Below are 26,409 nucleotides of genomic sequence, written 5' to 3'. Positions count from 1 at the left end.
CACACACTCCTGGTCCTGGATGGAGGCAGCGTACGTAAAAAAGACAAACAAAATTGCGCACACACACTCTTTATGCAACCATGACTCTCTTTAGGATAGTTTTAACCAATCAGAGGACATTTCCACACTTTTTCTACTTTAAAGGTCCCTTATTATTCTAAATCCACTTCTTCATGTCTCTTCTACATCAACATGTGTCCCCTCTTCTTCATGTCTCTTCTACATCAACATGTGTCCCCTCTTCTTCATGTCTCTTCTACATCAACATGTGTCCCCTCTTCTTCATGTCTCTTCTACATCAACATGTGTCCCCTCTTCTTCATGTCTCTTCTACATCAACATGTGTCCCCTCTTCTCCATGTCTCTTCTACATCAACATGTGTCCCCTCTTCTTCATGTCTCTTCTACATCAACATGTGTCCCCTCTTCTTCATGTCTCTTCTACATCAACATGTGTCCCCTCTTCTTCATGTCTCTTCTACATCAACATGTGTCCCCTCTTCTTCATGTCTCTTCTACATCAACATGTGTCCCCTCTTCTTCATGTCTCTTCTACATCAACATGTGTCCCCTCTTCTTCATGTCTCTTCTACATCAACATGTGTCCCCTCTTCTTCATGTCTCTTCTACATCAACATGTGTCCCCTCTGTGGAAAGAGACTCTGAAAGTTTCAGGAACAAAGATTCTCTCTCTTTTTGATCCATTTCTATAAAAACCTGTCTGAAAATGAGCTGATCAGATTTTGACCACTTTATGATGTCATAACGATGTTTTGTCTTGTGTAACCATTAGCCAATCAGCAACCAAGGTAACCCCCCCCCCCCCCACTTATCACCTGAATCTCCTCCTAGAGCACTATTGAGTTCTTTGTAACCACATCTCTCTCAGAGGGGCGTGGGGAGGGGCTCCTTATTTTCATCTAAAGTAACAGACAGAGAACCAGCACTTTGGAAACAGAGGGGATTATGGGTAATGCTGCAATGATCTGTTTGGTGTTTCAGCCAATCAGAGACAGGCTCTGGATATATCTGAGACCTGTGATATATTGATGAAAAACACTACAATAGGGGACCTTTAAACTAAATAAAAACATATTAATACGTTTATTTTTCCCATGTCCCGCTCCCAGTCTTTTGGCCTCATGTGCATCCAGTTGGCGTGTTACCACGGAGTGAAGGTTTTTACAACGTCACACACAGCAGAAGAACACACATTCCTGGAGCAGCTTCGACCCAGCGTGGGTACGTACAGGCCAACATCGTGATGACTGCAGTTCACTTCTTTAAATCCCTAATAGAAATGAAAACCCAATCACCCAATGAAAGTCCTTGAAACAAATAATGAATTATCCACACAGCGCTTTGCTTTTGTGATCATGTCAGGCTCTTTCCCTCTTTTTATAAACATATTTCCATCTTTTTTCCGTCTTCTTCTGATCTTTTCCTCGCCGCTCCACATTTCCTCAGGTGTTCAGGACGCGTTAGTAGGTGAGATCTTTTCCTTCTGTCTTTCTTCCTGAACTACAGGCTTGTTTCCCTCGCTAATCTTCTCATTCCTGCACTAAAAGGCAGTTCAATACGATCTTATTTTCTAAATCCCCAATGATTCCTGTGCTCTGTAAATCACCAGTTTATCAGATGTATTGTTTTTGTAATAATCTTTTACAAAATTGTTCAAAGATTTAACGATCATTTGATGTTTGTCACCCAAAGACCTTCTGATTTGAGTAAACGTTGTAAAAGGGAGAATGCATTTAAAAAACTGGCGCCACCATGTGGATAACATTGGAATTGCAACCACTGCAACTTAAACGAGCTTCCAATGAGATATGTTCTGCTGATAGGATCTGAAATGCACGATTGCAGGGTTTGTTTTATTGCGTTATGATCCATATTTATGTTTCTGTGTCTTTGTGTGTAAAGCAAAGGTGATCCCAGTGTATAAAGACCAATCAGAGCTGCTCTCCGTGGTTATGGAGGAGACGGGAGGACTGGGAGTGGACATCGTCATCGACTCTGGAGGTAAACACATGATCAGCACCTGGAAGATTTTTAACATCCTCCTGGATCCATGATCTTTAAAAAAAAAACGGTTTGATTGCCTTTGTTGTATTTTTTTAAAATTCTTATTTAATATTTTCTTAACATTTGAGAAAGGATAATGGTGTGTGTGTCTCTCTCTCGTGTCTCTCTGTCTGTGTGTGTGTGTGTGTGTCTCTTTCTCTGTGTGTGTCTCTCTCGTGTCTCTCTGTCTGTGTGTGTGTGTGTGTCTCTCTCTGTGTGTGTCTCTCTCTGTGTGTGTGTGTCTCTCTCGGTGTCTCTCTGTGTGTGTGTGTGTGTGTGTGTCTCTCTCTGTGTGTCTCTGTGTGTGTGTGTGTCTCTCTCTGTGTGTGTGTGTCTCTCTCGGTGTCTCTCTCTGTGTGTGTGTGTGTGTGTGTGTGTGTGTGTGTGTGTGTGTCTCTCTCTGTGTGTCTCTGTGTGTGTGTGTGTCTCTGTGTCTCTCTGTGTGTGTGTGTCTCTCTGTGTCTCTCTCTGTGTGTGTCTCTCTGTGTGTGTGTGTCTCTCTCTGTGTGTGTGTGTCTCTCTGTGTGTGTCTCTCTCTCTGTGTGTGTGTGTGTGTCTCTCTGTGTGTGTCTCTCTGTCTGTGTGTGTGTCTCTCTCTCTCTGTGTGTGTGTGTCTCTCTGTGTCTCTCTCTGTGTGTGTGTCTCTCTCTCTGTGTGTGTCTCTCTGTGTCTCTCTCTGTGTGTGTCTCTCTGTGTGTGTGTGTCTCTCTCTGTGTGTGTGTGTCTCTCTGTGTGTGTCTCTCTCTGTGTGTGTGTGTGTGTCTCTCTGTGTGTCTCTGTCTGTGTGTGTGTCTCTCTCTCTGTGTGTGTGTGTCTCTCTCTGTGTGTGTGTCTCTCTCTGTGTGTGTGTGTGTCTCTCTGTGTGTGTCTCTCTCTGTGTGTGTCTCTGTCTGTGTGTGTGTCTCTGTCTGTGTGTGTGTCTCTCTGTGTGTCTCTGTCTGTGTGTGTGTCTCTGTCTGTGTGTGTATAGTGCGTCTTCAAGAGAAAGAGTCCGATGAGACGAAGCTCCTCCCACACAAACATGACATCATCAGTGTGCTGGGAGTGGGGGGGCACTGGGTCACATCCCACAAAGAGCTGCAGGTGAGTCACTTTATATATGAGTTATTAAAGAGTCCCTCTCTACTCTCCTCCTAACCAAGTGGTGCAGGAACGAGTCAGCGTTTTTCCACATCTGGTCCTTTTCTGAGGGTTTTTGGTTAGATGCCTTAAATATGGTGCGTGGTTCATACAAATACATGTTAACATTATCTTCTACCTATTTTTCTATAAAGTGAAGATTTGTTTACCTACTTTTGATACATGCTCTGATAGAATAACTCTATGCTGTTGAAAAAACCCAATAAAAACATAAACACTGCAATAGATAACGCACTTGTGACTAGTTTCTAAAACAAAGTGTGTAAAAGACAACAGAGGTTTCAGGGGACATTAAATGTTAATACGTCACGCGTGCATGATAACATTAAAAGGAGGGATATCAACAACATACATGCAGAACTGTACATTTGAGAGGAAAAAGTAACATTTTATTGCAATGATTTTGTATTTGGAAAGCTAAAATTGGTCTTGAATTGTCTCGTGTCTCGCTGCTCTGGGTATTCTCACAGTTGGACCCTCCAGATTGCCGACTGCTGCATTTGAAATCTGCCTCTCTGACGTTCCTCAACCACGAGGTGTGGACGGCTTCTTCCGCCCAGCAGGGAAGATACCTGCGTATCCTCTGAACACTGTGTGAAGCCAATAATATCATAATGTGCACATCATCAGGTTCATGAAGTCCCTCCTTAACAGACCTGTGTCAGATATCCTGAAGGACATCGTGGAGAAGATGTCCACTGGAGTACTCAGGTAAATAACTCACACAGTTTATCCATGGCTAGATACTGCAGTCAGACACGTCCTTAATTATCATTACAAACTAACTTAAATTACATTTACCAGTGTGAGCTTTTTAGACAATGTTTAAATACAAGGACATTCAAATGTATCATAAGAAAATATGAATTTCAGTTCAGTATTGTCGGGTAATGCCGCCACACAAAGCAGGTATCTTTCTCATCTCTTGTGACAGGTGTTAATTATCCTGCTTATTATTTTCATCTAAAGTAACAGACAGAGAATCAGCACTTTGGAAACAGGGCTGAAACAGAGTGGATTATGGGTAATGCTGCAATGATCTGTTTGGTGTTTCAGCCAATCAGAGACAGGCCCTGGATATATCTGAGAGCTGTGATGCATTGATGAAAAACAGTATATTAGGAGACCTTTAAATCTAAAGGTGTTTGTCTCTGCAGACCTCAGCCTGAGGAGGCCGTCCCTCTCTACGAAGCCACGGTTACCATGGAGACCGTGCAGCGCCACCAGAAGAAAAAGGCCGTTGTTCAACTCTGACCAAATTCATGTAAAATGTACATGGCTAAAACTCACAGGAATCACTTCACATCTGCAGTTTCATCAGCTGTTTGTCATGTAATGTACAACTTTCATACTAAATAAACCAACGATAAGTCTCACAATACTGATTTTAAAAGTGTTTTTATCATTTAATAATGATCTTATTGTGTTTTCAAAGAGAAAATAGTCCGTTCCTCTGCGGAAGTGCAGCTACAGCAACGTAACTTAAAAAACGGCAGCTTTGATCGAGGTTTTCTGTAAATATCCAAGTCTTTTCATAGTTTATTTTCCATTAACCAGTATGTAAACACTGCAGAGCCCACACTGTGGGCCTTTCTCATTTCTCTAATTCCCCTCCTCGACTCCTATCCTCGAGACTTAGTCCCGCCCACAGGAGATGCGAGTGGAGGAGTCGAGGAGGGGAACCGAGGAGAGAGGAGGGGAAGCAGCAGGCGGTTAGAGAAATGAGAACTCCTCTCCTCTGAGCGGTCATTTTAAAGAGACATCCATTAATGATGACAGGAGGTACAGCAGCCCTCTGTCTGATGGACAGATGTGTTCATGATGACTTATATATTTACTTTGATTCATTGTTATTTTTTAAAAGTTTCATTTACAAGTATTAAAAGTAAGCATGGGACACCAAACCAACTGAGACCTGTCTGTCCACCGCATCTACGCACACACACACACACACACACACACACACACACACACACACACACACACACACACACACACACACACACACGTGTATCCTCGGTTATAGCTCCTCCAGAGAGCCTCCTCGACGCTCAATCCTCGATGTGCATTTAGAGAAATTAGATGTCCTTCAACATGGCGCGCTAAAATTCATTTCCGGGTCACTACCGGAGGACCGAGGAGTCGAGGAGGGGGATTTGATGAAATGAGAAAGGGCCATAGTCTTTGGCTGTTCTCTAACTCAGTAGATTGTGGTGAACAGCACAAACTACTGAAATAAAACAGCATCTCCACTTCAGCCAATCACATTGCTTCTAGTAGTGACTGGCAGAAATAAGCACCAATCAGCTCACAGCGTCTTCGTTGTCATCAGCATCATCTGGTTGCCGTGACAACAGTTCGTCTGGTGTTTGTTGTTCCGCTGAGCATTCCATTGCCTTAAGACAATTTCCCAGGATGCACCTCTCCTCCTGTCGCAGAGCCTCGACCACATGAAGCTGCTCCGTGAGAGACGGACACACACACTGCAGGAGGGAGATCTACACACACACACACACACACACACACACACACACACACACACACACACACACACACAGACATTAGACTCAGATTATTAGCTATAATACAACATATAGATAAACATTGATATATAATTATAGATTGTAATATACAGCAGCAGTATATAAAGGTATTCAAATTAGCTTCAGATTAACCAGCTGTGATCAATCATCAGTGTTTACTGTTTAACGTTCATTTTATTGATAATATTAGTTTTAACTTTACTAACGTTCAGTACGATTTTGAATGCAAGACTTTTAATTGTATTTAATCTGTTTTTCAGATAGTATTGCTACTTTTACTCAAGTAAAATATCTTATTCCACCACTAAGTGTGTGTGTGTGTGTGTGTGTGTGTGTGGTGTGTGTGTGTGTGTGTGTGTGTGTGTGTGTGTGTGTGTGTGTGTGTGTGTGTGTGTGTGTGTGTGTGTGTGTGTGTGTGTGTGTGTGTGTGTGTGTGTGTGTGTGTGTGTGTGCTAAAGTTACTTTATAGATTCCGATTAATAGCTAATACAAAATATAAAATTAGTAATAAATAAACATTTGCATATAATTATAGTTTAAGATCCAGCAGTACAAATAGCAGAAGTAGTAGCAGACTAGCAGCAGTATAAAAAGTAATTCACATGAGCTCCACATTAAGCAGCTTTGACATATTAATGCACCGATAATCAGAGTTTTAAGGTTCATATTGTTGTGCTTTCACCTGAGTAAGATGACTGCAGGACTTAAGAGACGTAACAGTGTTTGTACTATTTAGTATTTTGGCTTTTACTCAAGTAAAATATCTTAAGTGTGTTTGTGCAGACACACACACCTTCTCCAGAGCTGTGTGTGTGATGTCTGTGTGTGTGTGTGTGTGTGTGTGTGTGTGTGTGTGTCTGCCTTCTCCAGAGCAGTGTGTGTGTACCTTCTCCAGAGCTGTGTGTGTGTGTGTGTACCTTCTCCAGAGCAGTGTGTGTGTGTACCTTCTCCAGAGCAGTGTGTGTGTGTACCTTCTCCAGTGCAGTGTGTGTGTGTGTGTGTGTGTACCTTCTCCAGAGCTGTGTGTGTGATGTCTGTGTGTGTGTGTGTGTCTGCCTTCTCCAGAGCAGTGTGTGTGTACCTTCTACAGAGCAGTGTGTGTGTGTACCTTCTCCAGAGCAGTGTGTGTGTACTATGTACCTTCTCCAGAGCAGTGTGTATGTCTGTGTGTGTGTACCTTCTCCAGAGCAGTGTGTGTGTGTACCTTCTCCAGAGCAGTGTGTGTGTACCTTCTCCAGAGCAGTGTGTGTGTACTATGTACCTTCTCCAGAGCAGTGTGTGTGTCTGTGTGTGTGTACCTTCTCCAGAGCGGTGTGTGTGTCTGTGTGTGTGTACCTTCTCCAGAGCAGTGTGTGTGTGTGTGTATGTACCTTCTCCAGAGCGGTGTGTGTATGTCTGTGTGTGTGTGTGTGTGTACCTTCTCCAGAGCAGTGTGTGTGTGTGTACCTTCTCCAGAGCGGTGTGTGTATGTCTGTGTGTGTGTGTGTGTGTGTGTACCTTCTCCAGAGCGATGTGTGTATGTGTGTGTGTGTGTGTGTGTGTGTACCTTCTCCAGAGCGATGTGTGTATGTGTGTGTGTGTGTGTGTGTGTGTGTGTGTGTGTGTGTGTACCTTCTCCAGAGCGGTGTGTGTGTCCTGCAGTATCCTCTCACAGAGAGTCTTCACGGTCCTGACGCTCCTCTCCTCTCTCTCCTCACACACCCGCTGACCGAGCAACACCGCCTTCCACTGGGGACTGGAAATAAAAAACACACATCGTATGAATAAATTATACATTAACACTTTCTATTCTGATCCATCCAAACAATACAACACATTATGAATGGTCTTACTACAGAGTTTGAGGCAGAGCCATCAGTCTGAGAGCCGTCAGCAGCCTCCAGCTCGGCCCCTCACTGGACACTGTGAGGTTACTGAGAGGAAGAGGAAACACTTTAGACTTATTCAAATTGTAATACATTTGTGTGTGCAATGCAGTGGGATATGTAGGACGGGAAAAGGCATACATTTAAATGATTAAATGGATAAATAAATACAGAAATAACTGAATACATTCGGAAATAAATACACAAAAATACAGGAATAAGTGAAATGCCTCGTAAACATTAAACTAACAAAACTATTTCCTAATTTGGAATCAATAAAGAATGTATTCTCTATTCTATTCATTATAATAATAATAATCATATCTAGTAGTACGATAACAGCAGCTTACATTAAAACAATGTGATCAACATAAAATCAACAATGACAAATAAAAAATCTTACTTAATGAAATTATTTTCTCTGAGAAACTTCATCTTCTGATCCAAACCCCTGTCAGCTTTTAAAACATCACAGAGGAGATCTGAGGAAACAGAGACACACAGATATATATATATATATATATATATATATATATATATATACTGTCACTTTAAAGTGCATCTGTCATGCTATTTTAAGGCACATATTATGGGCTATAAAATAGTTCATAATGGGCAGTTTATTTAGTTTAAAAATTATCCCAATGTTAGTCATTGAGAAAAAGTAGTTTTGGGCCCAGTGACGTCACGGCCTGATACGGAAGTTGCAGTAACGCCGTTTGGACACTGTCACTACCCGATCCATCCCCCTGCCCGATCGGTACTGCGCATGTACGAGATGGTCCGCCATATTGGACAACTCCGGACGGCAACCCAAGAAGGACACTTGATACTGAATAAATATTTACTGTGAATGTATGCAAAAATGTATGGCATATGGCTGTCTAACTTATTGTAAGTCGCTTTGGATAAAAGCGTCAGCTAAATGCAATGTAATGTAATGTAACAGAAGTTAAATTAATTTCTCACTTATTCTGACTATGTACTTAACCCCAAATAAAAGAACCCCATAAAAAGAGTTGTTAAATAATAGTGAAGTCACGTTGTAATAACAATAACTCATCTCTCTTGAGATTTCTTTTTGAGCTTTGCTAAAAGCCACTGTGTCAAGTGTCCATCTTGGGTTGCCATCCGGAGTTGTCCAATATGGCGGACCATCTCGCACATGCACAGTACCGATCGGGCAGGGGGACGGATCGGGTAGTGACAGACACAACGAATGTTGGGCACAGAGTCCGGCTCACTTCCTGGGGGCTTGATTTTGGGTCCTTAGCTTAATAAAAATAAAAAAGAGGAGGCGGAGCTAATGCCTGACCAGAATTCTACCGGAGATAAAGTTAAATTCTGCTGTGATAAAACGCCATCCTGTTCTAAACCACATCAAGGATTATTTCTGAAACAGTATGGAGCTCAAATGCTTTTTCTCTTGGGGTTTATCACAAGGTGAGTTCTTTTTTTAATTTCCTGCTTTTTAAACACATGTGCTCTCCAGTACAGGTTAGCTCTGAGTGTTAGCGATGCTAATGTAAACAAAGACGAGATTACGTCCAAAACACGTCAGGCATTGTTTCTGATAGCAACTCTCTGCGGGTCCACCGCCGATTTGACGTCATATCGGCAGCAAATCTGTATCCGCTCGTTGTACCCTCGTTTTTAAAAGATTTGGGTATGGAGGAAGAGAGAGGGTTTTATTTTCTGACGCTGCGTGAGTTCCCCGACACACCGGGGACACATGGTTATGTATAAAAGACATCACAAAGTGCATTTTGCATGATAGGTCCCCTTTAATTATCTTGAACTATAACACCAAAAGTTTATTATGTTGAAAATACGCTTTAAATTGTTTCAAATATAAACATTGGTTGTTCAGAAAATATACATTTTTCCCCCCAATATAATACGTTTTTCTTACGTTACAACATTTTAAATATTTGTTTACATCTGTGATGCATTCAAGGAAACATGGAGTTGCTTCAGGGTCAAAGATTAGGTGTATTTTTTTATTTGTTCTCCTATATTTCACCTGTATCCACGTACACCACGCTGTTGGGGTTACAGGAAGCCACGAAGCCGTACTCCATCATCAGCCGCTGAGAATCATGGGAGTCGTAGTTTATGAAGGCCTGTTCGTACCGAAGCGTCCCCGAAACACTCCTGATTTCATAACACCGCGACACCTCATTGAAACTGGCTTTTACCTGAAAAGGAAGGAAAAACATACAATATATATATTTATAATGACATTTGTGGAACATTGTATCGGCTTTCTGACTGTCCAATCAGGTAAAACTCAATAATGTGGAAAAACAACTCCAATATTGACATTTATTTAACTTTTTCCCATGGTGCAAAAACATGGATATCGGGCTACAAGTCTTGATTTTAGTTTTCAGGTGAAATGAATCGTACTATTATAATGGTATTGTTATATGTGCTGGTATATAGTTTATAGATCTGTTCTTTTATGTGTTTAATTATATGTTAGTGTGATAGAGTCTTTGTTTAATCGTAATGTGTGTACCTTAAATAAAGATACACAGCTTATAATAGCGTTTCCTGTAGTTTACCTGCACGTCAGGACGGTGGTTGAGCAGGTCCAGAAACGGAGCTAAAGCGTAAACATCCTGTCCGAACAGGAAGTCGCTGAACGGGTGGGACATGAAGACGGAGCGGGTGTTCACACTGCACCACGCCCACCTGGAGGACGAGGGAAACATCTTGATATCCTTTATAACAGAAAAACAGTCCAGCTCTTTTAAAATGTTTATGCCATAAGAAGGTTCTTAAAGCTTAAAGATCACCTATCATGCTATTTTTAGGCAACAACATAGGTCTCAGATATATAAACATATATGAAAAACATGTCGATGAAGTGTTTTGCTCAAAATACCAAACAGATCACCCATTCTAGCCATGCCTCATCTCCCTCTAATTCACTTCCTGTTTCTAAAGTAATGACTTTGGGTTTAAAGCTTTTTAAAAATTGATAAAGAAAAAAGAAAGCAGGGGTCTGAGCTCACGCGGGACCCGGCAGCTACTGTCTAAACTAAATGCTGCCGTGATGAAACGCCATATCATGGATTATCAAGGGTTCTCTCTGAAACAGTTTGGAGCTCAAAGGCTTTCTCTCTTGCCGGTTATACCACAAGGTGAGTTCCTTTTTACTTCCTGCTTCTTCACACACATGCTCTCCAGCACAGGTTAGCTCTGAGTGTTAGCAATGCTAATGTAAACACCGACCATATTACGTCCAAAATAGTCGGGCATTGTTTCTGATAGCAACGTTTCTGATTGGGCCGTGGGTCCACATTTCAGATATTACGTCATATCGGACGCAAATCTGGATCAGCTCCGTTGTTCCCCGTTTTTAGAGATTTGGGTACGGAGGAAAAGAGAGAGGGTTTTATTTCCTGACGCTGCGTGAGTTCCCCGACACACCGGGGACACATTGATGAATAAAAGACATCAAAAAGTGCATTTTGCATGATAGGTCCCCTTTAATACAATTTTAACCCATTTAAAAGCATTTGAAAGATTAAATAAGAATCGTTGAGGCCTTATTATTATTATCATGTAAATCCGATTGAGAGTATTAAAGGGTCCGGTTGAACCCTGCATAAATGAATGTCCATCCGGTGATTCACCATTGAAATGTAACACGTATATACCTTAATGAAGGAAGTACCTTTGGAAATATTAAACTGGAACTTTTGAACACCTGTCAAGATTATAACTAGACGTACATTAACTTGTACATGACTCTACACCACGCCCACCTGGAGGACGAGGAAACATCTCACTAACAGAAAAACAATCCATTTCATTTTCGTCTGGAGATACTTTTACTGCCATAACAAGGTTCCTACAGTTTAAGACAACATTTATAATTAATATGGACGTTTTAATTCCACCCGTAAAAATCCAGCTTTAAAATAACCAACATTTAGGAATAAATAACCCAAAACATTAGAATTGTTGTTTTAATGAGCAATTTTCTGGAGAGTTTAAATTCCAATGTCAGAAAAAAACCAAAACTGTCTTCACAGTTTTAGAAGATTCAAAAGTTTAAATCACGCTTTTTAAAAGCTTTTTCAGAACTTTTAAGGATCGGCCGTTTATTGAGTGAATTTACCATTTATAAAAAAACACATACTGTATTTACCTGAATAAAGTAAAAAACTTTGAGCACCTGTCAAGATTTAGGTAAAGACTACATTTAACTTCTACAAGTGTGTAGTGTGTGTGTGTGTGTGTGTGTGTGTGTGTGTGTGTGTGTGGTGTGTGTGTGTGTGTGTGTGTGTGTGTGTGTGTGTGTGTGTGTGTGTGTGTGTGTGTGTGTGTGTGGTGTGTGTGTGTGTGTGTGTGTGCATGCATGCCTGTTTACACAGTCACGTGTGGGGACTCGCCTCCCTTATGGGGACATATGGCAGGTCCCCATAAGGGGAATCATTAATTTTAGGGTGAAGACTTGGTTAGGTTTAGGTTTAGGGTAAGTCTCCAGGAAATGCATGTAAGTCAATGTAATGTCCCCTGAAGTGGGTTAGGGTTACATGGTGTGTGTGTGTGTGTGTGTGTGTGTGTGTGTGTGTGTGTGTGTGTGTGTGTGTGTGTGTGTGTGCGTGTGTGTGTGTGTGTACCTTAATGCTTCATATGTCAGCACCTCCTCCACAGGCTGACTCAGGATTGGCTGCAAGGATCTGGATCAATAATTACAATACACACACTTTTATGCAAAGCAACCTACAATAAATGCAACCAACCATGAACACAAACACTCAGTACCTCAAGAATCCCTTTCTAAACTAAATCTGTACCTTTTCTACCTTTGCCTGAACATTTAGTAATTTTGTAAATGTATTTTAACTAGTGCCTTCTATTTTAGTAATCTACTCTTTGCTGCTTTACTGCTTTGATCACTGCTTTTATTTAAACTGCAGAGAGAAACCTAAAAAACATTGTTGTACGTGTAATGACAATAAGGATCTTGTGAGTACTTTCATCTTAATGCAAACAAGTCTCAACATCAACTGCTAAAATAACCTCTGCCCTGCTAACGACACAGTGTTTTGAGCAACCTGTGTGACTGGTTTCAGAGAGAGACCCACCTGAACAGGCTCAGGTGAGAGGAGTGGATTCCTCTCACCTCCTCCCTCTGATCCAGAGCTTTTCTCTGCACGCTGGTTGGCAGAACGGCCATGACATCATCGCTGAAGTAGGCGGGACATGTGTAGGTTTTAGGCAGCACGTCGATGTAGGGGAACCAATCAGACGCCTCGCCTCGGTGCCGCTCACACACCAGGAACACACAGAGCGCCAGAAGAGGGGAGATACGAGGCCTCCAGCTGAGGAGAGAAACATAAGGACGGTTTAGGCTAGGCATGTTTTTAAATGTCCTCTATGCACCCATATACGTCGCTTACTACATATGTCCTACACCTTTTTACACATAGAAGCTATTTTCAAGCATTTCCAGGCTCTTCGAGCACCTTATAGCTGGCTTAATGAACATATTTATACAAATTGAAGCATTTTTGTTCCTCTTTATCTCAAATGCTAATTATTCCTATTATTATGATACGAAGCTTCCAGCTGAAGACAGTTTAGGTTTTGGGTGTTTGCAATGTTTTTAAATGTACTCTATGCACCCATTGCTTACTACATATTTCCGACAACTTTTTACACATAGAAAGTCATTTCAAGCATTTCAGGTGCATTTTTTCAGCACCTTATAGCTGGCTTAATAAACATATTTATACGAATTGAAGCATTTTTTTCCCCCTTTATCTCAAAAGCTAAGTATTTAGTCCTGGTAGTGATTTATAATCAATGTAATACAATTAGAATTTAAACCAATTTCAAACAATAAACACAAAATCCAAGCACTTTTCAAACCGTGAACATTTTTCTTTCACTAAGCTAGTGTTCTTAAGGATTTGAAGTACTCTGATACTCTGTTTTACATTCCTCTTTAGGTATGGTACATTCAGTATGAAATAAAACAAAAAAACTTCACTTTTAAAACGATATAGTTGAATCCAAACCTCTATAAGGGTTAAGGTTTACGGTTTGTCATTTCGTCCACTGTTGGACATATTCTGATGTTTATAAAGTTTTAAATATGTGTTGATTACTGTTGGGGAAATAACATGACAGGATGTGTGATTACCTAGAAGAGCATCAGGACTGTTTGAGGCATATGTGATTAACATGATGATTCAGCCTCTATGGAGAGAGACATCAAGCATGCTCATTTCTGACGTGGAGCTAATCTGAAGTAAACATTGAATACTGCTTTCTATTCCTCCATCTTGTGACTGTGTAACTCCCTCTCTTGGATATCAGCATGTGAAGGACACTGTTCAGGAACTAGTTGATGCTCTGTATGTGATGACTCCTTCCATTCTGGAGAGGATCACAGACACATGGATCCTGATGTTGAAGCTCAAGCCGGAGACCAGGGATTATTAACATTTTGAGATTTTGAGAAAAAGTCAGAATTTAAAGATTTTGAGAAAAAGTCAGATTTTTTTGTAAAAGTCAGATTTTTTTGTAAAAGTCAGAATTTATGGATTTTGAGAAAACGTCAGGATTTTGAGGAAAAAGTCAGAATTTTGAGAAAAACACAAGATTTTGAGGAAAAAGTCAGAATTTTGAGGAAAAAGTCAGAATTTGTATTAAAAGTCAGATTTTGAGAAAAAGTCAGGATTTTGAGAAAAAAGTCAGAATTTTAAGGAAAAAGTCAGAATTTTGAGAAAGACTCAGTATTTTGAACATGACAGGATGTATGATAACAAGAACCGGTATTCCTGCATCTTGTGACTGTGACTCCCTCTCTTGGATATCAGCATGTGAAGGACACTGTTCTGGAACTAGAGGAGGCGTGTGGTGCAGTGGGTAGAGCCTTGGTGTTGGGATCAGGGGAGCACAGGTTCAAACCCCACTGCAGTCAGCATGTCGTTGTGTCCCTGAGACACTTCACCCCAGATTGCTCCTGTGGGGATTGTCCACAGTGTTGAGTATGTAAGTCTCTTTGGATAAAAGCAAGTGACATGCAATGTATGTGATGACTACTTCCATTCTTGAGAGGATCACAAATACATGGATCCTGAGATTGAAGCTCAAGCCGGGGACGAGTGAGATTTTTCTAACAATTACCTCTTTATATAGGGACCCAGGTAGCTGTTCAGAACAGTTGAAGTTGTGAGGAGACACGACTCCGGCAGAGAGATGATCAGCTCTCCAGACTGACAGAAAAACAGAGAATATGATTGTTTTAAATCATCTGAGTTTTGTTTTAAAGTTATTAACGCAGAAGCATAAATCTTTGCACACACGAAGAATATATGTAGATGACGCCAGCATCCTTGTTAAAGCAGAAGAAGAATTAATGCTGTGATTGTTTTCTTTAGCAGACATTGAAGTATTACCTTATAAACGGTATTATTACTGTGTTGTAGTTTATTTAATCAGATGCAGTTTTACCTTGATGGTCTTGAGAGCTTGAAGTCCTCTGCCTGTGTCTGAAATTAGAGAAGCAACAAACACATAATAGTTTACTTTAAGCCAGCAGACAGATTATTATACACAGGTTTATCTGAACGTTTCTACATGGCAGCTAATATATGCTCTTTAGGAGTGGAATCTGGAGAAGCGGATTGGCTGATTCATCTGTCAATCATTTGGTGTTAAGACTATTTCTTCTCACATCTGAAGAAACTGCTTTTTTCTAAGCGATGCTATCTTAACATCTGCAGAGTTCATCTCTTCATTTAGAGTTGTGCAGATGGTGCAAAAAGACACTGAGCAAGACCAGCTTCATACTGTGTGTGCAATCATTTGGTGTTAAGACTATTTCTTCTCACATCTAAGGAAACTGCTTTATCTAAACGTTGCATTTCAAACCAGACATATCCACGCAGAATCCAGGTCTTCATGTAGATGTTGTGCTTAATAATATTAATAATGGTGTGTTTTACATTTTTGCTTTAATTTCATGTATCGGGTTCTTTACTTGTACCCGTAGGTAGATTTAGTTTGCAGATAAAAAGACAAGGGATCCATCCTGACACACTCTAAAAACAAACACGGACAACAGACACATCTCCAATAAAAGTACACCCTGCTCCGGATGCAGCATGACATTCAAGTCAAATTCCTCGTATGTGTCAACCCACCTGGTAATAAACCTGTTTCTGATACGACTGAGATCCAGACTGTGAACAATTACATGTCAATTTGTTAGACGCTTTTATCCAAAGCGACTTACGGCCGGTCCACACTACAGCTTCAAAAAAAGCTTGGAGCTGGGCGTGTCTGAAGCTCGACCAACAACCAATCACATGAATCTCCCGCCCCTGACACACAAGCAGCGGTTTGATTGGCTAGAGCTTGTACTGGCATATGATTTGATTGGCTGACGCTTCCACCGAAAGCTTCAGAAGCTTCAAAAGTTGAACATTGCTCAACTTGTGCAGCCTGAAACGCCAGGAAAGCTCCGCTCTGCTTCCCACAATGCAGTTCGGCGAAAATTGACGTCACCCAATTCAAAGTGGGACAGACGCGTTGGAAACCATTTTTGAAGCTGTCGAAGCTGTAGTGTGGACGGGCCGTTACAGTACAGTGGGCAATCCCCACAGGAGCACTTTGGGGTGAAGTGTCTTGCCCAGACTGCAGTGGGACTCAAACTTGCCACCTCCTGATTCGAAGTCCATCACACTATCCACTGAGCCACAGCCTTCCTATCAATCTCTCTTTTCACAGCGAGTCGTACCGGTGAAGCGAGCCGGCTGCAGCAGCGCTGATGTGAATCCTCTCTGGTGGAGAAACGTCTTCAGCCTCACGTACTGCTGCTGGTGGCTCAGAGAGACTGGAGAGAGAGGAGGAACAGATGGTGATGGGAGAGAACAGAAGAGAGACGTGTCCGTGATGAAACAGGAAACATACGAAAGCACAGCAATTATCTTGGTTCATACCTGACTGGGTGATGCTCTCTTGCTTCTTCCTCCTCTTCCTCGCAGCTCGTCCGGATCGATGGCCTGGCATCATGATCCAACCTGGACAACCTTTGGGTCGACAAACACACACATTGACGCAATAAACACACATTAATATGGTCAAAAGTCCACAATTCATTCCCCCACTTGATGAGTAGAAAACTAATCAACACTCCAATCACTCAGAGCTGGAGGAAGTATTCAGATCCCTTACTTAAGTCAAAATACTATTACCATACTATTTACCAATACAATACGAACAGCTCTCTTACCAGCAAAAGTCCTGGCTGCTTGTTATTACATGACATGTCTCAGGGACACGACGACATGCTGACTGCAGTGGGGTTTGAACCTGTGACCCCGAGATCCGAATACCAACGCACTAGCCCACTACGCCACACACCTGTTATGTAAATAAAAGTATAATCTCCTAAATGTACCCAAAAGTATTTAATGTAAAAGTACTCAATGCATCTAAATGTGTACGAAAGCAAATTAGCTTAATCTCGGTTAATTATTCAGCGGTTACTATAAACTGTTGAATATAATAATGTCTAAAACAAAACATCAGTTTAGTTAAAGTCTGTGTTTTCATGCAGAAATCTGAATTAATAGACTAGTAGTAACTAAAGCTGTAAGACAAATGTACAGTCAAAAGTACAATACTTCCCTTTGCATTGTAGTAGGGTAGATGTATTTAAGGGCATGAACAGAAAGTACTCAAGTAAAGTACAAGTACTTCCAATTTGGAGTAAAGTACAATACAGTACATGTACTTATTTACTGCCCATCACTGCTATCACTGAAGCAAAGACCCTCTCCTGTAACTTACATGGATTAACTTATAGATCATATGAACAACTAATGCCTTATAATAAGTACACCTTGTTAAAAACAACATCTAACACAAAATACCTGAAATAAATCATAATACCATTGAGAAGGTTGTTAAAATCGCGTTTGATTGCAAATACGCCATATACAGAAACACATCCTCTTTATCAAATGCATTAAAACACACATTAAATACATAAACAGTCAATACAATACCTATATAATTGTCTCATCTGCACTAAATCTCGATCCTGCACGGCGGCTGCTGTTAGACCACGTGGTTCACTTGTTTTTCCGCGTATGCGCACTGACACTGCGCAGTAGACCTCCAGCTTCCTCCCATTTTCTCCATATGAGTTTCAGCTTCACTGCGCAGATCTTCTTCACTTTCTCTGCAGCTTCCACACCTCAGGTCCTCTCTACCAAAGACTACAGGTAAGAATCCTCCCTTTCACCTGCTATTGAAACAGTTAGCACATTGCTAACACTCAGGAAAGTGTATTTTAATGTGTGCATTTGTCTGAAAATGGGCTGCTTTACTATGCTAACTGAAATAAGCGAGTCAGTGTTATGTAACGCAGAAAAAAGGATCTGAAAGCAGGCAAAAGGTCCTCTCTGAAAAGCTGCAATTAACCCTTCATATTATTATGATTTAATATCTTGATTTGCGAGTTATATAAGGTTAGTTTTAGTTTCACAACGCAGTCATGCTTTTAAAACCAGTTTGCATGACATGTTAGAAGTGTGTGTGTTAAGGTCATATCTGCTGGCAGGACTGTGCACTTTTATTGATTGATTTTTGATTTAATAGTCATTTCTAAGCTGAACCCACTGGCCTTATTGCCTGTTAGGTGTCGAAATAGAGTAACAACGAATGAGCCGTGGTGCTGTGTGCAAAGCAATGCATATATTAAGAGAAAAAACTAATAAAAAACAAGTATTGCAATAGCCAAGAAATATCAATATAGACTAAAAAACAACTATAAAACATATGAAACGTAGGCTACCTGGAAAAAAGATACATCTGTGAAATGGCTGTACGTTTTTATGCAGAAATGTGCAATATTAACCAGCGAATGTGCAAAAGTTTACAGTATAAATGCCTCCTTTTAATGTCTTTTATGAGAGTAAAAAGTGCCTGTTTTTTACTATCGATACGAGTCCACCAATCACAGGTTTCCTAATTGAAGTTATAATGATTATAGACAACTTTAAGGACCAATTCTCACAGTTTTGTCTGAAGTCTTTTTTTGAAATGAAGTCGTCACCATGACTCAGCTCATTTGATCCCCTTTTTAATCTCCTCCCAAAGGTGATAACATTGTTGGAAATTATTTTGGAAAGAGCCCGCCCTCGCTTTGTGTGTGTTTAGTGAGTTTTGTACATTATATAGTCACATTTTTTATTAGAGTAATATGTGTCTGTTCTTATGTCCAATACCAGTTCACCAATTACAGGTTTCATAAATCCACTTATAATAGATTATAGACAATTTGAAGAACACTACGTATCATGATTCTGCACATGTTATCTTGTTTATTCAGTCAATCATCTGCATTTCTGATTGTGTGTGTGTGTGTGTCTCTCTGTTGACAGACATGTCTACCAAGGTCGCCGTGGTAACAGGCAGTAATAAGGGCATCGGGCTGGCCATTGTCCGAGCGCTCTGTCAGCAGCATTACAATGGAGATGTTTACCTGACTGCCAGAGACAGGTACACACACACACACACCTACACACCTGAACACACCTGGCAGCAACACGCTCTGTTTGATTAGTCTCTATGTATTTATTCATGATACTGAACCCCAAACTACTCTCAGATAATGCATGAAGAGAATCTCTCCAGGAGATTTAGTAAAACAAACACAAAAACACCGTAAGCCAGCAGATGTGTTTCCATCAGAGTAAAGTGTGTTTCTGCAGCGGTCGTGGAGATGAGGCGGTGAAATCTCTGGCCGCTGACGGACTGACGGCTAAGTTTCATCAGCTGGACATCAACGATGAGAAAAGCATCGTCAGCGCCGCCGCCTTCTTCAAGAAGACGTACGGAGGAGTGGACGTCCTCATCAACACGCTGGCATCGCTTTCAAAGGTAGCGTAAAGGTGCACTATCTGCCTACCTACCTACCTACCTACCTACCTAACCCCTAACCCTAACCCTACCTACCTACCTACCTACCTACCTACCTACCTACCTACCTACCTACCTACCTACCTACCTACCTACCTACCTACCTACCTACCTACCTACCTACCTATTGCTCTCTGCACACGTTTTATTAGATAGTTTTTAATTATTGATTTGAAGTAAATCGATTATTTGCACAATGAAGCACTTTATTTGAAGTATATGTACAATTGTTAAATATGTAAATAAAGTGGGTTTTTTTTCTCTCTCTCTCTCTCTCTCTCTCTCTCTCTCTCTCTCTCTCTCTCTCTCTCTCTCTCTCTCTCTCTCTCTCTCTCTCTCTCTCTCTCTCCAGACGCAGACCCCGCTCCCTTCCCAGTCCAGGCCGAAGTGACCCTGAAGACAAACTACTTCGCCACCAGAGACATGCTGACTCACTTCCTGCCGCTCATCAAATCTGGAGGTGAGACAGAGAACTGTTGGATCTATATTATATTATTATAAACACACTCATCTTCTTTAGTTCCACTTGGTGAATCAGTTTGACATTCTGTGAGAGGTCAGCTTCACCCATCCTCCATCTGTTGGTGTTACTCACCTATGCACTGTAGCTAATGTACAATTGACAATAAAGCCTTGAATTGAATCTGTGTGTGTGTTTCAGGTCGTGTGGTGAACGTCTCCAGCTTCGTCGGCGCTCGCACGTTGAACAAGTGCAGCGCCGCCCTGCAGCAGCGTTTCCGTAGCGATGACATCACAGAGGAGGAGCTGACCGGTCTGATGGAGCAGTTTGTGGATCTGGCCAAAAAGGGCGAGCATGAGAAGGGAGGCTGGGCCAACACGGCGTACGGGACGTCCAAAACAGGACTCACGGTACGACCAATCATCAGTCTACCTATCTATAAGCAATCCTTTATAATATAAGATACACCCTCTGTTAATGTAGAGTTAACATGACTTCAACATTAAACACAAGTTAATTATTTACACTGCCATTTACTTAGCATTGTTTACGCACTCATTGACTGATGAGTCTCTGTTGCCACCTATGTTTAAACAATTTGAGAAACACTTTTATTCATCATTTATTTATTTCAAATGTGAACATTTACCAGTATACTCACGGACCACACTTTGAGAACCACTGCTGTAGAGTATCAGATGACAGGACAGGTAGGAGTTCACACAAAAAAACATATTGTATTTAATATTACTTATATTTAAGCAATAGCTCACGACAGGCCGTGGTATATGGTCCTTATATCACAGCTAAGGGGCGTGGTTCGGCCCGACGCAAAGCTAATTATTGCCGTTACATTAATGTGTATGTTGCCGTTTATTGTGCACCCACTGAAAAACTGTCCAGCATCAGTAGCATGGCTTACGAGGTTACTTGTATAGGCTGAGGTTGTTCTAGGCCAGCGGTGCCCAACCTTTTTTGAACCGAGAGCTACCAGTCCAAATAGAGAGGCCATTACTGACAGCCTACTACCAGGTACATACACACTTCTACTTGTATAAAACTGACCTTTGTACGATGAATACCTCATAAAATACTGCAGATCCTTTATCTCACCTCTTTCTAATCTACACACAAGTATTTAACTGAAGTTACACAACAGTGTTGTTGATACAGAGTTGGAGTTTATTCACACGTCACTACAGTGGGTAATGTTTTAAGAAGCATTGAACAGTGCTGCCACATATGACACAGGGAAAAAAGAAAAGACTCTGAACCCTTTCTTTGCCATTATATAAAAATAGTGTTGCTACAAAAGTATAAATGAGGCTTACTAATAAGACAACTCAGATCTGAAGCTACTCAGGAATCTGCTGCCAAAGTGCAATAAAAAAGACAACATTAATAGAATCAAACCCTTTTTTGTTGCATTTTAGTAGATTATAAAAATAAATGCCTTTTTTAAAATAGGATGCCAGCAACCAGAGGTTGCATTCTTATACCATTTTGTACATTAATTATAATGAATAAGTTCAAACAAACTAAAACTTACAGCTGATTAATAACGGTATCTAACTTGAGTTTTTATTATATCAAAAACCTGTTGAAATTCTGCTGTTATTTTTACTGTCCCCAAAAGCACGTCAGCAGCCTCCAGGAAAGCTTCTTTCACAACTTCGCCGTCTTTGAAAGACTTCATGTGTTTCGCAAGAACGTGCCTGACACGATAAGATGCTCTGGTAGCAGCCTTGCTCTTGTTGTTGGGCCTGGTGAAAATGGACTGCTGTGCATTTAGCTGTCCTCTCAGGCCCCTCCCCTTTTGGAGCGTAGGGCAGAATTAGGAGGGAATTCCGTCTCGTAGCGTTTGTGCACTGTTTTGAAATGCCGCTCCTAAATGACCCTTCTTCGATAAAGCCACGCTCGCATTGCAGATGAGACGGATGGACTTTAAATTGGAATAGATACACAAATAATCATCCTCCCACTCGGAGTGAAAATCATATATTTTGGGCTTTTTTGCTTCTGCCATAATTGCGGTCTTGTGTGTGTGCGGACTGTCACTCCTGTTGCCACGGACAACGTCAGCGAACTAGTGCCCACTGCCCACCAGCCACGCCCCGACACATGGGGTCATGCCGGCCAATCACAAAGCTTTGATGCGTTCAAGTGCATTATTCTGGCACCGGAAGATTATGTTACAGGACATTAACGATAAAACTGAATATTGGTGTTCTATTTTTAGACACAATCTCGCGCTCGACTGGGAATCTCCCCGATCGACCTGGTCTGGGCACCCTGATCTAGGCTTGTTGCTTTGGCGTGGCGGAATATTGCTCCACTTTCTCCGCCCCCTGATATTCGGCTTACAGCAGCTCTGGAGAGAGCTTTCGCACCTGTGGGCCACTAACGCTCATCATTTCTCTGCTTTCAAGACCCGCGTCAGAAAGCTTTGAATGGGTGGTACTTTTCCAGTTGGTCTACCTGCTCTTCACGTACTGTAGCTTCTGCATGTCGTTGTATTAGGTGCTTTCTGGAGATAGGCACTGCTCAATCCACTCCTCCATAGTAAGGGCCACCCCGGAGGTCGAAGTTACTTTAAATGTGTCATCTTAAAGGGGACCTATCGTGCAAAATACACTTTTGTACGTCTTTTATACATAATATGTTTCCCCGTGTGTCAGGGAACTCACCAAGTCTGTTCAGAAAACACAACCCTCTCTCTTTTCCGTATCCCGTACTTAAATCTCTAAAAACGGGGCTGCAAACGGATCTGATACAGATTTGAATTATTTTCTACGTCACCGAAGTGGTGCGCCGCGTAGTGGTCAATTCTCCACATTTTTTCGCCGGTCAACATGTCCGTTAAAGTTTAAATCTTCCGGACAAAATTAGAAAAGTGCCGGTCAAAGGTCTTCTTTGTTATTTATTGAGCTTTAAAACAAATGAATAATGACTCTATATATCATATATAAGAATAAAAACACGGAGGACGGAGATCCAGTGGTGGTTCTAGAACAATTTTTACATGGGGTGGCAAAGGGGGGGCAAGAGGTCATGCCAGGGTGGCATGGGAGGGGGGACAGTACATGGTATTTTATACTGTATATAACCTATTTATTGTTAATATTCATGCCCTAACACAAGTGTCTTAATGCACAAGAGAAACAAGGTGTTCAGACAAACAATCGGTGCCCTTTGAGTCCCCCAAGCTTACTTCAACAATTTTAAATGAAAGGAAACTATACAATTTATTTTAAAGCAATGAATTAATGGAACAGGTTGTTTTGCATTATAATATATTTTGTTTTTAAAAGATTGGTTGTCTTAGTAGTAGACACAGACATATTTGCATGTCCTCACTAAGCATTATTACATATTCATTTAATATTAAACAAATCAAAATGGGCCAATTATCCCAAAATGTTGCAGCTAATATAATCATATGCTTGTCAACTTTAACTGATCAAAAGAAATTCTGAAAAAATACTTGAATTATCTATGAAATTGCAATATTGACACACGTCCCTCAGTTTGTTTTCAACCCCATCAAGCGCATACCATTTACCCTCTATTAAGTTAAAATAATGGATCAGTCCATGTGTGATCTGCGTTGAGGGAATTACATCACAAAAGTCCTTCTGAAGAAAAGATGGCAAAGAAAGGAAAGTGTCCGTTTCTTCTCTTATTTCAGTTTTTGTATTTTCAGATTAAGATTGACAAGCTCAACATTTCAACTCTGTATATGAATTAATAACAGTAAATAATTGTTTATTACAAAATAAACAATTTGTAATGTCCTTGACTTCCATGTGGTCGCCATATCTTAGCTAAACAAGGTCTCATGCCTACTTTTTGTCAAAAACTTCACACCATGTTACATTTTTTCAAGGAATTCCTCAGTAATTATTTATATATTTATATAAATGTACGTAGTCCACTACCAGATGTTATGACCAAACATTTTGGTTTAATCTTTCAAAGATATAAAGACACCAAAAGGCATCGATTCAGAGAATACTCAGAATTTCTGCATACTGTAAGTACTTAGTTATAATTAAGTACACAAATGACATCACCCATCTCTTCAGAGAGCTAAAGGTGACCTGTGCAGCAACACATTTCAATATGTGTCTAATACTAAGAGCTGCCTGTGATGGAATATGTAAGGAATCAGAATAAGAAACTACCATGTGGTCAGCTGGAGTCTCATCTGCTCCCTGATCCCTGCCTCTGTCCCTCTTTCTGACACTTCATCTTTATTCCAATCCTCACAGCCTACATGTCTTCTTCTTCACTAATGTCTTCATCTCCTCCTCTTCCTCCTGCTCTGACCCTCTTGGTCTCTTCATCTCTCTTTTCCTTTTCCTCTTTCTGTTCGTCCTGATCTCTTCTCAGATATGTCTTTGTGCTGTTGTTGAATCACTCCTATACTCTGGCCTGCAAGAGTCTACTTGTGAAAAGCACTGGTACAAATGCTTGTATAACTTTACACGTTAGGGCCATGTAGCCTAGCTAATATGTAGCATATCATAAATATAACATCAGAAAGTATTTATCAAACGCACACAGACAGCTGTGTTTAGATCGAGTTTTTACGGTAAAGGATGTATCCTGGTTTCATTGATCTGGCCTCATTGCTGTGATGTGTAGTTTACGTGGATTTAATAGTACCGCATAGTTTAGCAAAGTGATCGATCTCCCAGCTAACGCTGTCTGCGTAGTATTTTGTAACGTAACGCCCCAAACAGCGCCCGTCTGTTCAACGCTATCGATTCAAACGGCTGCGTTTTATTAATATTTATTTTCAAGCTCTCGTCCTTAGTAAAAACCAAACTAGTGGAAAGAGAAATGCTCCCAGGGGAAGCTGATCCACCCTAGGTGCTGGGACAGCTCGTTCCCTCTCTGCAGCGGTGTGAGCCGCGGTCTGTGTGAACGCCGCTCCGCAGTTTAATGCAGGGTCGTAGCTGCCTTTTTAACGGGCCTACAATGATATTTAAAATGATTCACTTTTGACTAATGTAATGCTTGTTTTGTTGCTTGAGAAGCTTGTGGAAATAGTGTAGGTTTGTTTTAGTACAGTTTTAGGGAAACAAAAGTTAGGGGGGCAGCTGGGGGTAGATCCGCCCCTGCGGAGATCTCTTTTTCTCCCCCTCTTCAGCCCAGCAGCTGATCTCAGAGCACGCTCCCCTCTCCTGCAGGGGGGCGTGCTGCAGCTCACAGAATCAGCCCCCTGCAAAAACAGGGCTGGAAAGAGCAAATAGAGCGAAATGAGGCATGGCTAAAATGCAGCATTTGTTTGGTATTTAAAAAAAACAAACTATATTTATATACTTTATATAGGTATGACCCTACAATATATTGTTCAAATATAGCATGATATGTCCCCTTTAAGCTTTGTTAGTTAGTTTGTTTCGTGACGGACGTAATATAACGGTTGTAGCTTTTCTCAGACGCGGAGGGATACTGTCTTGTGAAAAGTAACTACAATTCTACCCGTGATATACGCTCATTATATCACGGCTAAGAACCAATCAGATTGCTTGATTGGACTTGTCCGTTTTTATCATTTCTGTTATAAAGGACATCAGGATTTAAGAATATGTTGTCATTTTGAAACACGGGGTTGCACAAGTAGAAGTCATTAAAAACTATACATGGAGAATTTAACAAGTCGGAGCAGTAGCAGGTCAGTAGTGCATTCCTGAAGTGAAGTTTGGTAATTTCAGCAGGAGATATACAGACAAACAAAATCAATGTGGCTATCTTTAACAATACAAAACATATCTGTGTGTTTTCAGGTCCTGACCATGATCCACGCTCGTCGCCTGACGAAGGAGAGACCTCATGACGGGGTAATCTCAGAAATACAACTTTTATATATTTTGATCAAACAACAGAAGAGTGTTTTTCGTTTTTGGTTTAATTAGAGGAAAATGAATTGCTATGGCTGCACTGCACGTCAGTTTACTCTTATTAAACCTCTTTAATAATACAATTAAGAACACATTTTAATTATAGAGCACTATTTTTTTTAATCCATTCTGTGTCTTTTCATAAGTGTATTTTTTACAAGGCCTCCTTTAAAGCCTTTTGAATTGAATTATTTAGTTGATATTTATTGATATCTCCTTTGTCCTCAGATCTGGTGAACGCCTGCTGCCCCGGCTGGGTACCGCACCGACATGGCGGGCACCCAAAGCCACCAATCCACCCTGAGGACTTGGGGGGCCGTGACCCCGGTGTTCTCGCCCTGCTGCCGCGCCGGGGGCCACGGCACCCCACGGCGAGAGGTTCGTCTTCCGATAAGGGATGGTCCAGACCTTGGTGGTAGAAAGGCTGAAGGGTGTGTTTGTGGGTGTTGTGTCAGTGTTTTCATTAA

General features: G+C 41.1%; 3 protein-coding genes across 5 annotated transcripts; 2 read left to right on the top strand and 1 right to left on the bottom strand.

The window, feature by feature from the left end:
• Window positions 1–4,585, top strand: cryzl1 (crystallin, zeta (quinone reductase)-like 1; the record flags this gene model as incomplete). Of its 2 annotated transcripts, XM_034227890.1 has the most annotated exon segments (8): window positions 1–30; window positions 1,131–1,242; window positions 1,468–1,488; window positions 1,924–2,022; window positions 3,035–3,147; window positions 3,675–3,780; window positions 3,870–3,915; window positions 4,362–4,585. In XM_034227890.1, coding segments are annotated over 8 exon segments (624 nt in total), but the record flags the coding sequence as incomplete, so codon positions are not given.
• A 640-nt stretch (window positions 4,586–5,225) lies between these two features.
• setd4 (SET domain containing 4) lies at window positions 5,226–17,736 on the bottom strand. Of its 2 annotated transcripts, none has more exons than XM_034227892.1 (13): window positions 17,656–17,736; window positions 16,585–16,674; window positions 16,383–16,478; window positions 15,095–15,132; window positions 14,768–14,856; window positions 12,718–12,954; window positions 12,250–12,309; window positions 10,180–10,309; window positions 9,636–9,810; window positions 8,016–8,094; window positions 7,580–7,660; window positions 7,359–7,482; window positions 5,226–5,702 (listed from the first exon to the last, which is right to left on the bottom strand). In XM_034227892.1, the coding sequence occupies exons 2-13, from the start codon at window positions 16,655–16,657 to the stop codon at window positions 5,508–5,510; spliced, it is 1,377 nt and encodes a 458-aa protein (XP_034083783.1). In that variant the 5' UTR covers window positions 16,658–16,674; window positions 17,656–17,736; the 3' UTR covers window positions 5,226–5,507. The 2 variants fall into 2 exon arrangements, with proteins under 2 accessions (XP_034083783.1, XP_034083784.1); XM_034227893.1 differs by lacking the exon at window positions 17,656–17,736 and adding an exon at window positions 16,878–17,222.
• A 4-nt stretch (window positions 17,737–17,740) lies between these two features.
• LOC117553824 (carbonyl reductase [NADPH] 1-like) lies at window positions 17,741–26,077 on the top strand. The gene is given in 7 exon segments (XM_034227895.1): window positions 17,741–17,874; window positions 19,036–19,153; window positions 19,366–19,511; window positions 19,514–19,534; window positions 19,926–20,033; window positions 20,235–20,443; window positions 25,829–26,077. Coding segments are annotated over 6 exon segments (729 nt in total). The 5' UTR covers window positions 17,741–17,874; window positions 19,036–19,037; the 3' UTR covers window positions 25,958–26,077.
• Window positions 26,078–26,409: the final 332 nt, after the last annotated feature.

The sequence above is a fragment of the Gymnodraco acuticeps genome, unplaced genomic scaffold (assembly GCF_902827175.1).
Source record: "Gymnodraco acuticeps unplaced genomic scaffold, fGymAcu1.1, whole genome shotgun sequence".
Taxonomy (NCBI): domain Eukaryota; kingdom Metazoa; phylum Chordata; class Actinopteri; order Perciformes; family Bathydraconidae; genus Gymnodraco; species Gymnodraco acuticeps.
Note: the sequence above shows the minus strand (reverse complement) of the source record. Positions and strands in the feature narration are given on the sequence as shown.